General features: G+C 47.2%; 1 protein-coding gene across 2 annotated transcripts in view; it reads right to left on the bottom strand.

Moving 5' to 3' along the window:
* Window positions 1–2,371: 2,371 nt before the first annotated feature.
* Window positions 2,372–13,622, bottom strand: part of LAPTM4B (lysosomal protein transmembrane 4 beta) — a 69,268-nt gene continuing 58,017 nt past the window's right edge. The window contains exons 7-8 of one of the 2 annotated variants that reach the window (XM_012534998.3): window positions 6,706–6,780; window positions 2,372–3,975 (exon numbers count right to left, since the gene is read on the bottom strand). In XM_012534998.3, the coding sequence (XP_012390452.1) occupies window positions 3,898–3,975; window positions 6,706–6,780 (153 nt within the window). In that variant the 3' untranslated portion in view covers window positions 2,372–3,897. The remainder of the gene's footprint in view (window positions 3,976–6,705; window positions 6,781–13,622) is intronic. The other variant, XM_004275360.4, reaches the window with a different exon arrangement.

The raw sequence follows: 13,622 nt of genomic DNA, 5'->3' as shown, positions 1-13,622 counted from the left end.
GGCCACAGATGGGAGCCTCATCAGCTCTTCAAAAGGTCTAGGTTGGATGCCCCAAATTCAGGGTCCCAGGAATCCAGGAGCTGTTGTTGCATATGGCTTTTCATAGGGGGAGCTGATACGCCGCAGCACTGAGCTGTGACTAGCAGAAAATCTGACAGCACATTCCCTCCTAGGCTTTCCTGAGAAACTGGCTCAGTCCCTTGATGCTGGCTAATTACGCCCAATCTACCCGGGTCACACAGTTCCTCTCCAAACTCTCTTTATTGCAACAATATACCCTGGACATCTTGACACACACCAAGGAATATATATATTTGCTGAGTTGAAGAGGTTCCCATCTTAATAAGTTTACTTAAAACTTGTTTTGTTTGTACTGCCAATGGCTTTTTAAAAAGTATGTGTAAAGTTTTAGATGGGATAAAATAAATAAAACCTTAGTCCATTGTGCTGTTTTGAGCCAAACTCTTCATTCTGAAGCAGCAGCTGTTTTGCCAACTAGGGTCATATTGATGGGTGTAGAGAGCCGAGAGTTTTGCTTTGAGGTAAATTCTTCTGGGTTGGCCAGGTGACAGTTTCTCTCTTCTGCTGTCTCCACACACCAGTCAGCGGTAGGAATGCGTGGGCTTCTGGGCAGAAGGTCGCAGATGTGGCTGGCTTCCATACACCAGTCATCTGACAGAAAACCTGGCCAGCGTGCAAAAACACTTTAAGTGAATTCCATGGGTGTGGAGACATCCTTGCAATGCCTCCTTTTTCCTTCCCTTTTAGGACATACATGCGAGCTGGCCAAAACTCATTCTACACAGCAGCAGGCACTACTTCTGGTATTGAAATGGCTCAATTTAGCAGGCAGTCCTTTGGCATGAGTTACATCTGCCCTCTCCCCTCCAGAACATAGGAGTCTGCCTATGTGACCAGAAGCAATGTTACTTAGTAACATTTAGGTCCGTTTCCAGACCGGCTGCAAAAGCTGCCGTATCTTTTCTTTTTAAATGGAAATAGTGTTTTTATAGTCTCATCGGTTTTCCTCTATCACAAAAGCTCCATTTGCACAGCAGGATTTTTTCTCCAATGGTGACCATTTCAAATACAATATATCCCCTCTATGGAGAAAACTTTAATGGTTACAGTCTCTAAAGGTGGTCTATTGAGAACATTACTGAGAAGTACTGTTGCTTAACAAACTGAGGGTGGAAAGACAAATGCAATGAGGTGTGGTTCAGTTTAGCAGTCAAACTAAACAAACGTTTGTTTGGGGCCAGAAGAGAGTTAAAAAACAAAAATGGGGGGAGAAAGGGAGGGGAAAGTGTCAGGCAACCTGTGGGACAACAGGATAGGGTGGGGCAGGGACAAGGACAGACGCAGGGGAGATGCGGCACATGTGTTTATGTAGGAAGAAGGTGCAGGAAGGGGAGTGACTAGTCTGTTGGCCTGAAAACTTCCATGTGTTGTGCCATTCTGGAAACCTGACCGGCCTGTGCAACGGAAGCTTGGTTTCTAGGGTGGCCAGACCCCATTAAGCCGAAAGATGTGTTTTCCTCTTCTCTCTGTCCAGCAAACAGACTTCAAACCCTCCCACGGGGCTGCTTATCAGTGGGCCCACTTGCACACCTGGTGGTGCTGGACTGAATGTCCATGACCTCAAAATAGGGTTTTGGGGGGTCAAGATGAAAACCCCCAGGAACCCTCAGACAAGTGACCAGGAAGTATACAGGCACGAGAGCAATTGAGGTAATTGACTGTTTTGTTTCTCTGTAGACAACAAAATAGAAGAAAGGAGCAGGATATTAAAGTGGGGTTTAAAACACATTTACAAGAGAGGTATATATCTGGATTGGCAATGACAAGGACACAGCGAATTGCTGAGTGTGCTCTGGGGGGGTCATTTTAATCCAAGCATCACAACCTCTCCATAGTGCAGACAGGAAGACAATTGCTTACCGCGTAGAGGTAAGTACGGGGGCAGCTTTGGAGCTCCGCCTGGGTTGGTATGTCAGGAAAGCCCAGCAGCATCGTGACATCCTGGTGTCTGTGGTGCTACTGAGTGTCACGTGAACAAGAGCCTCTCCGAGGACCCTACGTAGAGTCTCCAAACCAGCACTCTTCTCCACCTGACCATGTGCCATTTTTCATATTGTAAAAAAAGCATTAGGCAAAGCACTGGAAAATCATGGGGAGTAACATGCAAATAACTGTGATTTCCTATGTGCTTTCCACAGGGATCAGTGAAACTACCTGACGGGCCTTCCCCAAACCTAACAGCCCTTCATGTGTTAATCTTCTGGGTATAAAACTTCAAGGAACAGCATTTCCGAGGTCGAGTTTACAAAGAATACTAATGAGATACACCAAGAGAAAGGACGGAGGCTGATTCTCAGGGATAAAAGTCATCCCCCTTGCCTCTTATTTTATTCTACATTTCCAAATTATCTGAAATACCCGTTCAGGAACAAGCCAAAGCCACTCTTATTTTAATCTCCCTTGGAACACAGTACAATCTGAACAGCGTATTAAAACTGCACTGTGGACAGAAAGCAATCCTATTCGAAGCAGCCGAGCTGGCAGAGCTTCGGCAGAGGCGGGGTCGGGAATGCTGGAAGCTCGTGTCTGCTCCTCTCCATTTCTCTTGGCCTAAGATGCTCTGATTTTACCAGCACTGAAATATTAAAAAAAAAAAAAAACATATGTGTGAGACAAGCCATAAAACCTCCTCCTTAGGCCTCTTGCCCCACTTGGGCAAGAAGGGTTCCCAGGCACAATCACCAGAATCAAAAGGTGGTTTTCCTGGATATGGGCAACTCTCATTTTAATTGCAAATGGCTTCATTTACAGCACATTCAATAATGAACAAACAGAAGAGCTGTGACTTTTGAACACGTGAATATATAAAAGTCTCTTGAAATTCAGGTAGTCAAGATAAGGGCATTTCACAAGGAAGCACCCCTGCCACCTCCCGTCTTTCCGAAGACCGTTTTATACTTATTTTAAAAGATGACAAGGCGTATTCAGAAGTTCAAAGTAGTAGGATGTGCCTTGCAGGGAGAGAAGAAAACCTTTTTTCAGATTGTTGGGTAAATACGTATCAGCAATTCCACTTGACAAAGGCTGATGGAGGTCCTCCCTGAGTCAGGCTAGGACAGAACGCTAAGTGAAAGGGGGCTCTGAGCGGGGATGGGAAGGAAACTGCGAGAAAGGGAGAACCTGATACCACACAGTACCAACCAGTTCCCCTCTAACACTCCACGCCGTGACCCCAGAGGTGGGTGCACAAGAGCAGCCTCCAGGGTGGTGACTGACTGTCCTCGCTGCCGGGAATTGACACAGGGTCTCAATTTAGCCCGTGGACAAAATCCTTGACCGGCGAACCCAAACTGTCACTGAATTTAAATCATAAAGGATCTAAGGAAATTCTTGTTTTATTTATGTGTATATCTGGACTCCTTACACGATTCCTCTTCTCCTAAGGGCTTGTTCTATACACTGGAATGGCCTAAGAGAAGCACTGCATAATTCTGATTTTATTTTACGCTTTCAAAAGAGAAAGGAGGGAACGGAGAGAACAGTGTCACAAATTCTTCAACTCTGGGGCTCAGCACGTACAACAGACTCCTCGGACAGAAGGTTCATCCGGATTGTTGGCTAGTTTCAATGCCGAGGAAAGCCTAGGGGAGCCCACCGCACTCGCACAGAAAGAATTCTACAGTTACTCTATCACAGTGCTCTAGCTAAGCATATGTTTCAAACTACAGAGTCTCAACTTAACATCTAAAAATTTAAATTGTAGCATTTCAGCAACAGATAAGCTCAGAGAGCTCGTCTCAGAAGTAAAATTGAAGAACTATTGCTCTGATGTATGCAAGTCAAACTGTCGCTCTCAGCTACGCCCCACTTCCAGGCTTAGGCAGACACGTAAGGTGGTGGCGGCTCCTTGGCGGCGCCATTCACAGTGGCATCATCATACGGGGGTAAGAGCACCTGGGAAGAAGAAAAGACAGGGTTAGTGTTTAAAGGTGCACACACATTCCCCTGAGCTTTAATTTTTTTTCTTTTTTTTTTTTCAGTACGCGGGCCTATCACTGTTGTGGCCTCTCCCGTTGCGGAGCACAGGCTCCGGACGTGCAGGCTCAGCGGCCATGGCTCACGGGCCCAGCCGCTCCACGGCATGTGGGATCCTCCCGGACCGGGGCACGAACCCGTGTCCCCTGCATCGGCAGGCGGACTCTCAACCACTGCGCCACCAGGGAAGTCCCCTGAGCTTTAATTTTAATTGAACTTTTCCTATAACCTGTACCAATATCAATTTTCCAGCAAGTGGCTAGACTTTGATGAGACACTTTTTGAATCCTTAAAGAAGCAGAGGGAAGAGACTTTTGGACCTTTCTGAGTTTTCCAAACCGTGTCCACTTGTACCTGGATGTCACAGTGCCTGGCGGGTCCAAAGGGCTGTGCCTCTTGGACAAGGAAGGAGGCGGTGGTGGCTCTGAAGAGGAAAAAAGGCTGCAGGGTGATGTGTACGTGTGTACACTCAAATAGGGCAGGCGCCTGATTGACCAAGGGGCCCCTCGTGCTGATGCCTGAGCACTGGACTGGGAAACACAAGGGCTTTGGTACCAACCTGGACTCAAAGCAGGGCTCAGCCACATCTGATCAGCAACACCATGGGTAGGTTGTTAGCTAACCTCAATATCTATGCCTGCACAATTGGGATAGCTGAGAATTAGAGGTCTATAAAATACCTAACATACTGTGTGATACACACCTGACACGGCAGATGTTATCTGTAAACGGCTAGAGAGGAACCAATAAGTATCAGCATTAAGTAGATTAATAACGTTTCTGTTCACATTTCAAGTATAAAAACAATTGCATGTAATTGTTTATGAACCGTCAACCTAAAAAAACGTTGGCTGACTTTGGCTTCCTTCCTCCAAAACAGAGAGAATATCAACTCGATATGATTAGCCTTTATTCAGTCAACTAACATTTATTATACACCTACTATGTGACAGTTCCTGCCCTTAGGAAATCAGAGATGAGATGAGTTAAGACCTTACTCAGCTCGGGCTTCCCTGGTGGTGCAGTGGTTAAGAATCCACCTGCCAGTGCAAGGGACACGGGTTTGAGCCCTGGTCTGGGAAGATCCCACATGCCGCAGAGCAGCTAAGCCTGCGAGCCATAACTACTGAGCCTGCGCTCTAGAGCCCGCGTGCCTAGAGCCTGTGCTCCACAACAAGAGAGCCACTGCAATGAGAAGCCTGCGCACCACAACGAAGAGTAGCCCCCGATCACCGCAATTAGAGAAAGCCCACGCACAGCAATGAAGACCCAACGCAGCCAAAAATAAAATAAATTAAATAAATAAATTAAAAAACAAAACAAAACCAAAAAAACACCCAGCTTAAGGGCTTTGTGGAAGGAGAAAGAATATTAACAAATGAAATGGAAAACAAAACCACATTTTGTTACTTTTTCTATTATGGACATTACTTAAAGTGGTAAATGGTTATCAATTTCATGACTTTTCATTCACTTATCCCTTTAGGGAGGACACTAAAATTCTCTTTTCAAGTTTCTGTTCTAAGTTTTTGTCCTACACTACTCCCCCCATACACACACACACACCCCCTCTCTAACTCAACACAGTTCACTACTTAGTTTTCTCTTCTTCCAGTCTTACAGCTCCTGTCGGGCTAAAGCCCTGTCTTACTTAACCCCAGGATTGGGCCCAGGGCCTATGTACTAGCTGGAACTCAGAAGATGTCAGTCACATAAATGAGTGAGGTATCATTTAGGCTGGCCCTTGGAGACTGGACGGTTGGTGCTGGGGCAGGGATGGAGCCCGGCATTCTAGGCAGGGGGCATCTGCATGGTTAGGGTCCAATCAGGAGACAGAAACCACCCAGTGGTTTGAACAGAGAAAGTTTAAAAAAGAATTATTAACAGGGGATTGGAGGTATGGAGAACTAACTAAGGGGGAAAAAAGAGATATTAGTGCTGAGCGAGGGTACTCAAGAAAGGAGCAAACATGGAAAGGGTTCGCCTCCCTAAGGCTGGGAATCAGACACTGTTGGCTCAACCCACTGGATGGTAGAAACGTTTCAGGCCAAGCTAGTGAACCACCTGCTGAGACACGGCTGCAGAGGTGCTGTTCACGGGGAGAGGGGGGTACCACCTGCCCTGGAAACTGCCTGAGATGGGGGTGCGCTGGGAAGGCCGTCAGGAAGAGGGAGTGCCGGTGCCGCTGCCCCGGGGGCCGCGGCCAGCAAGATCCGGATGCTGTACTGCACACACAGACCGGGGAAGAAAACACTGGCCTCCTCCAGAGCACTCTGCCCACAAGGCCAGATGGCGGGGTGGCTGGCAAAGGGGAGACTGTCACAAGGCCAGCTCCAAGCAGGCCGACCTGCGAACGTGGGACCTGCACAGCAGGAAGCGGGTAACTGGCTCAGCAAGACACGAGGACGCCAACGGGCCTGAGAATAGCTCCCCGAAGTGGCGGTGATGCTGCCCCCGTGTCCCGAGTCCTTCGTATCAGGCGTTACCCAATCAGAGTCAGGGCCAATGTTTGGCTGCTGGTGGTGCTAGAATGGAAGGAGCATCCAGGGCACGTTCAGTACAGGACGCCAGTCCAAGACCAGGAAGCATTCCTGTGTGCTCCCCACAGAACGAAACCATATGCTCTGCACCCAACAGGTCAGCACCTACCGAGGACGCAGAGGGCGCTGGGTCGTGCCCACACACACCGGAACACACCTCGCTGTCTGCTGAGGAACTCACACCCTGGAGAGGGCAGAGATGGGCGCAATGGTTAAGACTGAGCATGATCAACTTGTGGGGGTAGATGAGATGTGAAAGCACAGACAGGGACAACTGATTTGGGCCGGAGGGCAGGGACGGTCCTCAGGAGGACACGTTGAATCAGGCAGAGAGGAAAGAGGACAACACTGCAGGTGGGGAGGCAGGAGCACAGGCAAAAGGAGGGAAGCTGGAGGGAGAGCTCCTTCTGGGAACCGAGGGGTTGTGATGTGAATGCTTCGGGGAGAACGTGGTGTAGAAGAGGCGGGAAAGACAGGCAAAGGCCAGGACATGGAGAGGGCCTTGAGTCCACCTTAAGGAGCTTTTCCAGTCTTTGGCAGCAGTGTCTCCACTAGGAAGCCTACAAGTCCCAGCTCGAGCTGAGGAACAAAGTGTATTCTCTACACCAAAGCCACAGCCCTGGCCTCTGCGTCTGCACATCTGACTCAAGGACTGAGCCTCCAGCACCCATGTGTGCGCACGTTAGATGCGGTAACTCATAACCAGCAGAAAGAGCTGTGATCAGCAAGAGAAACATTCGATTTTGCATGACTGAGTGTCAGCATTATGCTCCCCAACCTCACTGAACAAATAGCTGATTCCTATCTGTCATTATCCTTGGAGAAGTGACCCTGAAGCACAGTGGAGCTACTTAAAAGGGGGTGAAATCAGCCATCACATCCAATTTATTTTTTTCCCTGAGCAAAACGTAACACTCAAATTCTCCAAAATGTTCACAGATGATTAAACACAAAATTTTCTTTAAAAAGAAGAAAAAAGTCCTGCACATTTGCCTTTCGCTTGTTAAAAACTTATTTTCACGGTAGGCTTGGCTATTTATTTTCAAACTTGTTTTAAAGTTTCATTTCGAATCATTAACATCCTAATGGCTTTTTCTCTCAAATATTCTATTGCCTTGGACCCTTTAACCAAAGTCAAGATGCCTGGTGAAGACATTCTCCTTTCACTAAGATTCTGACACTCTCAGGCCTGTCTTCACCTCCCCATTACCACATACTAAATGCTGACCATAAAAATACTCTTCACAGAGCACTTCATGCTCCTTGAACTACTTTTATTATTTTTTAATTTAATTAATTAATTAATTTATTTTTGGCTGTGTTGGGTCTTCGTTGCTGCACATGGGCTTTCTCTAGTTGCGGCGAGCGGGGGCTACTCTTCGCTGTGGTGCGCGGGCTTCTCATTGCGGTGGCTTCTCTTGTTGCAGAGCACGGGCTCTAGGTGCGTAGGTTTCAGTAGTTGTGGCATACGGGCTCAGCAGTTGTGGCTCGTGGGCTCTAGAGTGCAGGCTCAGTAGTTCTGGTGCATGGGCTTAGCTGCTCCGCAGCATATGGGTTCTTCCCGGACCAGGGCTCAAACCTGTGTCCCCTGCGTTGGCAGGTGGATTCTTAACCACTACACAACCAGGGAAGTTCTCTGAACTACTTTCAATGAAAAGTTCTCCAAACGGAATTGGTTTTAAATTCTAAAGTGACGGTGTCATCTTTTTTTATTATCTAAATGATGTTAATTTTTAATGATGATTTCAAGGAAGGGTTGGTGAAGTCAGGATTGCCATACTGTTTGTCTTACAGTCTGTTAATACTGACTAAAAACACTTGCTACTGTCCTTTTCTTCTAATATCAATGAAGTACTTGGAAATCGGAGAAAATAACTATAGGGTCAATTAAGATAGAAGATGCCATACAAAACTGATTAAAACACAATGATTTTGGTCTTCCCTGGTGGTGCAGTGGTTGAGAGTCCGCCTGCCGATGCAGGGGACACGGGTTTGTGCCCCGGTCCGGGAGGATCCCACATGCCGCGGAGCGGCTGGGCCCGTGAGCCGTGGCCGCTGAGCCTGCGCGTCCGGAGCTTGTGCTCCGCAACGGGAGAGGCCACAACAGTGAGAGGCCCACGTACCGAAAAAAATAAAAATAAAAATAAAAAAAATAAAGTAAAACACAATGATTTTGACATTTTTAGAAGCTGGCATTTATTTAAGCCCAGTTTTTTATTTTAAGAACTTTAATCATTCACAATGAATGACCAGGACCTTCCCTGGTGGCACAGTGGTTAAGAAATCACCTGCCAATGCAGAGCACATGGTTTCGATCCCTGGTCCTGGAAGATCCCACATGCCACGAAGCAACTAAGCCTGTGTGCCACAGCTACTGAGTCTGCGCTCTAGAGCCCACGAGCCACAACGACTGAGCCCAAGCACCTAAAGCCCGTGCTCCGCAACCAAAGAAGCCACCGCAATGAGAAGCCCGTGCACCGCAACGAAGAGTAGCCCCTACTCGCCACAACTAGAGAAAGCCCATGCACAGCAACGAAGACCCAACACAGCCAAAAAAATAAATAAATAAAATAAAACAATGAATGACCAAAAAATAATCTCTGAGGACTAAAATTATAGGTCATGTTCTCCTTTGCTGTCTGGTAAACGGCAGCTACTCAATGAGTCGATAAACACAAATGCGTTATATATCTCAGCCACGCACCACTTTACTTCAAGCAATATTCAATACAACCAAAACTCTAATCGAAGTACAGACCCTTGGAGTTTGTCTTAATAGGATCTCAACCACAGAGTGACTGATGGTGGAACTCTCTTCCACACAGATGGAAAATCCCTCTTGTCAATGACCCCAGAAGGGCATCTGTTCGTTAGGAAGATTAGCATCCATCTATATATAGTATCTCTTAGGAGCTCTTATGCTAGGTGACGTGCGCTGCTGGGAGAGCAGCTCAGCATTCATTTCAATTCAATTCAACAAATATTCGAGGGAAACTTCATTCCCAGCTACATCAACACACAGAACAGTTGGAGGGACAAATAAATTAACATCAAAGGCTGCAAAATGTAATACCCTGGACTAGAAGTGATTCCAACTGGCCATAAATCTGCAAGCCATTAAAATTTGGAAAACTAATTCCATCAAATAGTAGGAAATAATAAAACGCTCAAGAGGAAAGAACTACTTATTGGGAAAAATAAGAAATGTTTGGATCCTATGGTTAGAGTTTTACTGTAATATCAGAGTTAAGGCACTAAAGGCTTATTTGGAATTGTACAGTTTGCTAGGACTACATTACATGTAAGTCACATAAATGTCTTCAGACATTCACAAAATTATGTGCCAGATTTTACGTGTGTGCATTTATTTTCCAGGGGAGGGTGTTCAGAGCTCTCATTAGATTCTCAAAGAGCCATCCAGAGTTTCTGGGGTCCAGGACTGGGGGGTGGGGGGGAGGGCAGTACAGGGCACAAGGTAAATTGCACCAGAAGTCTGTCCGCTGGCCCCGCATCCTAATAAGGGTGAGGTAAGTTAAAATGAAATCAAGGCCCAGGATGACAGCTGTGTGGCACCTCATCCACCTTGGAGCAGGAGAAGCTCCAGCAAAGAACGAGGACTGACCGGTTATCTCACAGAGTCAAACATTTGGAAAGCATTGATAGGTAATTGACAGACCTGGGAGATCGGGGTGAGGTAAAAGGTCAAACACTTGGCAGCTGAAAAAACAAGGCAAATGTCTGCTGGAGAAAAACAAAAATTGTACAAGAAAGGGAATGTACATGACAGAGCTGTGCACGGAACAATAGTCACATAATCAAGGTAAACATTAACTGGTGATGTAACCAAAAAATCTGATGTGACTGTATTAGGTGGATGAAGGCAGTGGAGAATACGGGGAGGAGAGTAAAAGTTCAATTCTATTCAACACCGGGAAGTCAAAAGGTATCTCAAATTGATCATCGAAAAATTAGTAACACAGACATATTATTTTAAAATATGTAGGTAGGGCTTCCCTGGTGGTGCAGTGGTTGAGAGTCCGCCTGCCGATGCAGGGGACGCGGGTTCGTGCCCCGGTCCGGGAAGATCCCACGTGCCGTGGAGCGGCTGGGCCCGTGAGCCATGGCCACTGAGCCTGCGCGTCCGGAGCCTGTGCTCCGCGGCAGGAGAGGCCACAACAGTGAGAGGCCCCCGTACCGCAAAAAAAAGAAAAAATAAATAAAATAAAATATGTAGGTAATGGAGGTAAATACAAGAAACAAGTAAGAGTTGACGGTGTTTACAGCTGGGGTGAAAAGTGGAGGATAGTCACGAGAATGGCAGAGGACCACTGAGAAATAAATCTTGGGAATTCCCTGGCAGTTCAGCGGTTAGGACTCAGCGCTTGCACTGCTGAGGGCCCGGGTTCAATCCCTGGTCAGAGAACTAAGATCCTGCAAGGTGCGAGGCAAAAAAAGAGGGAGAAAAATAAATCTTTCACTAGCATGATTTTTAGCTATGTACATGTAATGCTGTGTTAAAAATAAAAGTGATATTTTAAAAATAAAAGAATAATCATGGCAGTCTTGAAGGAAAGAAGTCAGTCATCAAGGGGCAACTTTCAACCTGAGGGCGGTGGGCAGGCTCATAGCTACCTCATTCCTCTTGCTTCTTGGCTGGTGGGTGACATGTGTGTTCGCCGTGAGCCCCTGCAGGGGTCTGGAAAACGCTCCTAACTTGCCCAAGATGCCCCTCTCTACACCGGGAGGGGTGGTGGGGGCTGGACTCGGGCAGTTGAGACGCTAACAAAGCAGCCAGGGAGCGCCTCGCAGATGGAGGTCCCTGCCTAGGAGGTGAAACGTGTTTTCACGGAGCAGCTGGTCAGGACCTGGCCCCTTGCCTGCTTGAGACTCTCCTCCAGACCTGTGAGACCCCACCCGATCTAGGGTGCCCCAAATACCAATGGAAACTAGAGAACTACGATGCCACGAGGGGCCCCCAGGATACCTGCTCTTCACGCCACTCATGCCCAGAGCCAGTGTCTGGCTCTCTCCTGTCTCATTTATTTCCATGACTCCCTAGCACGGCAAGTTCATTACCAATCTGACTCCTTTTCCCTATGATTTTTCCCTCCTCAAATGTTCTTCTTTCTTTGTATGTCACTCCGTACAAAGCCCAAACAACCCCAAGCTCATGTTAAAATCACTTCCAACATGGAGATCTGAAATAGTCTAGCCTCGATTACTCTCTTCTCCTCGGAGTTATGCTGTGCAATTGCAGTATGACAAATTAATTTTTTAAATAAAAACACCAGTTAGATATTTCCATATTCTTTATAGATAACATGAAGTCGTAACACTAGAAATGGCAGTAACTACAGTACAGCACTCTGAACTCAGACACAAAACCACTCTCTTAAAGCACTTACATAGCTGGCTTATCAATTAAATTATATGCTGTCTTGTACTATTATTAACGGTCTTGTAAACATTTACCTTTCTCCTCTCCAAAAAGTTTCTAAAAGGCAAGACTCTTACACTTCCATAGTCCTTTCTTAGTACTGGTTTTTAGACAGAGGTGTGTCCAAATTTGAGTCCTATCATTTCAGCTCTATGGCCACGGTCAAATTCTAGAGGCAATATGGGGTGGGGGGAGTCAAACTGAAATGAGACATGGGTTCAAATTCCAGCTGGGACGTAGCAACCCTGGGGTCCTGAGAAAGTTAGTAAATCTACCTGAACGTCAGCTTCCACACTTATAAAATGGAGACCACGATGGATACTCCTCAAAAGACTGTTAAGGATGTAAGGGAGGCGCCATACCTAATGCACTAAGTACAGGCTGAGCACTTGAGCGCTCAGTAAACGGCAGCAATTCCCCAACTGCAGCGAGATAACAACCGCGGTATGACTGTCCAACTAGTTCAACTACACACCTTCCTTAAGGAAGCGACACCAGTAAACACTACTCACAAATTGATTCCTGTGGGTCAGAAAAGGAGTTCCTCTTCCCTCTCAGGTGGCTGCAGGAAGTGTAAGAGGCTAACCACTTAAGCTGCTCTGAGCCTAACTCTTCCTTAACAAAAGTAACTGCATGATGAGAAAGGAGACAAAGTGGACACCATTTCTACCGCAGGCTGCAGGTCTGCGGAGCAGTGGGCACCTCTCACATAGTTATAGTTCTAAAAGCCAAAGTGAGTGTGGTTGAAACACCATGTCCGTCCATTCACTCCTCACCCCAGGACACCCGAGCAGCCCCCAGAGGGCAGCTGTTGTGCCAGCTGCCGGGGAGGCGGAGATGGAAGGCTGGAGGATGCCCATCCCAGGAGTGGGGGAGAGCGCACGTGAACTGTCCCAAGAGACCGAGAAACACCTGCAAAGGTGTAGGTGGTTTGCTTTAGTTAGAGACCTGGGTGCGTGAGTCGGGATTACAAGGGATGAGCCTGGAACAACAGGCGAGATCCCAGCCAGGCTTGCAAGCAGTACCAGGAAGTGAAAATTTCTTCTTTAACAACCAGTCGTCCTCCCCAGCGTGAGGGGGATGGGAGCTTTGGTGATGTTCATGTGTCAGAGCCTCCTGTGGGCATACACAGGTGTGTTTTTACAAAACCAGTTGCCGTTCTCTCCCCCTAAAGCATGGACAAATAAAATACCACTATAGGGCTTCCCTGGTGGCGCAGTGGTTAAGAATCTGCCTGCCAATGCAAGGGACACAGGTTCGAGCCCTGGTCCGGGAACATCCCACATGCTGCGGAGCAACTAAGCCCGTGCGCCACAACTACTGAGCCTGCGCTCTAGAGCCCGCAAGCTACAACTACTGAGCCCACGTGCCACAACTACTGAAGCCCGTGCGCCTAGAGCCTGTGCTCCACAACAAGAGAAGCCACGACAGTGAGAAGCCTGCGCACTGCAACAAAGAGCAGCCCCTGCCCACTGCAACCAGAGAAAGCCCACGCATGGCAACAAAGACCTAACACAGCCAAAAATAAATAAATAAGTTTATTAAAAAAAAATACCACTATAAATGGAGACGTCTTTTTCCTTTTTTTT

The sequence above is a fragment of the Orcinus orca genome, chromosome 17 (genome assembly GCF_937001465.1).
Source record: "Orcinus orca chromosome 17, mOrcOrc1.1, whole genome shotgun sequence".
In the NCBI taxonomy this organism is placed as follows: domain Eukaryota; kingdom Metazoa; phylum Chordata; class Mammalia; order Artiodactyla; family Delphinidae; genus Orcinus; species Orcinus orca.
The sequence above is the reverse complement of the archived record's forward strand: the minus strand, read 5'-3'. Positions and strand labels throughout refer to the sequence as shown.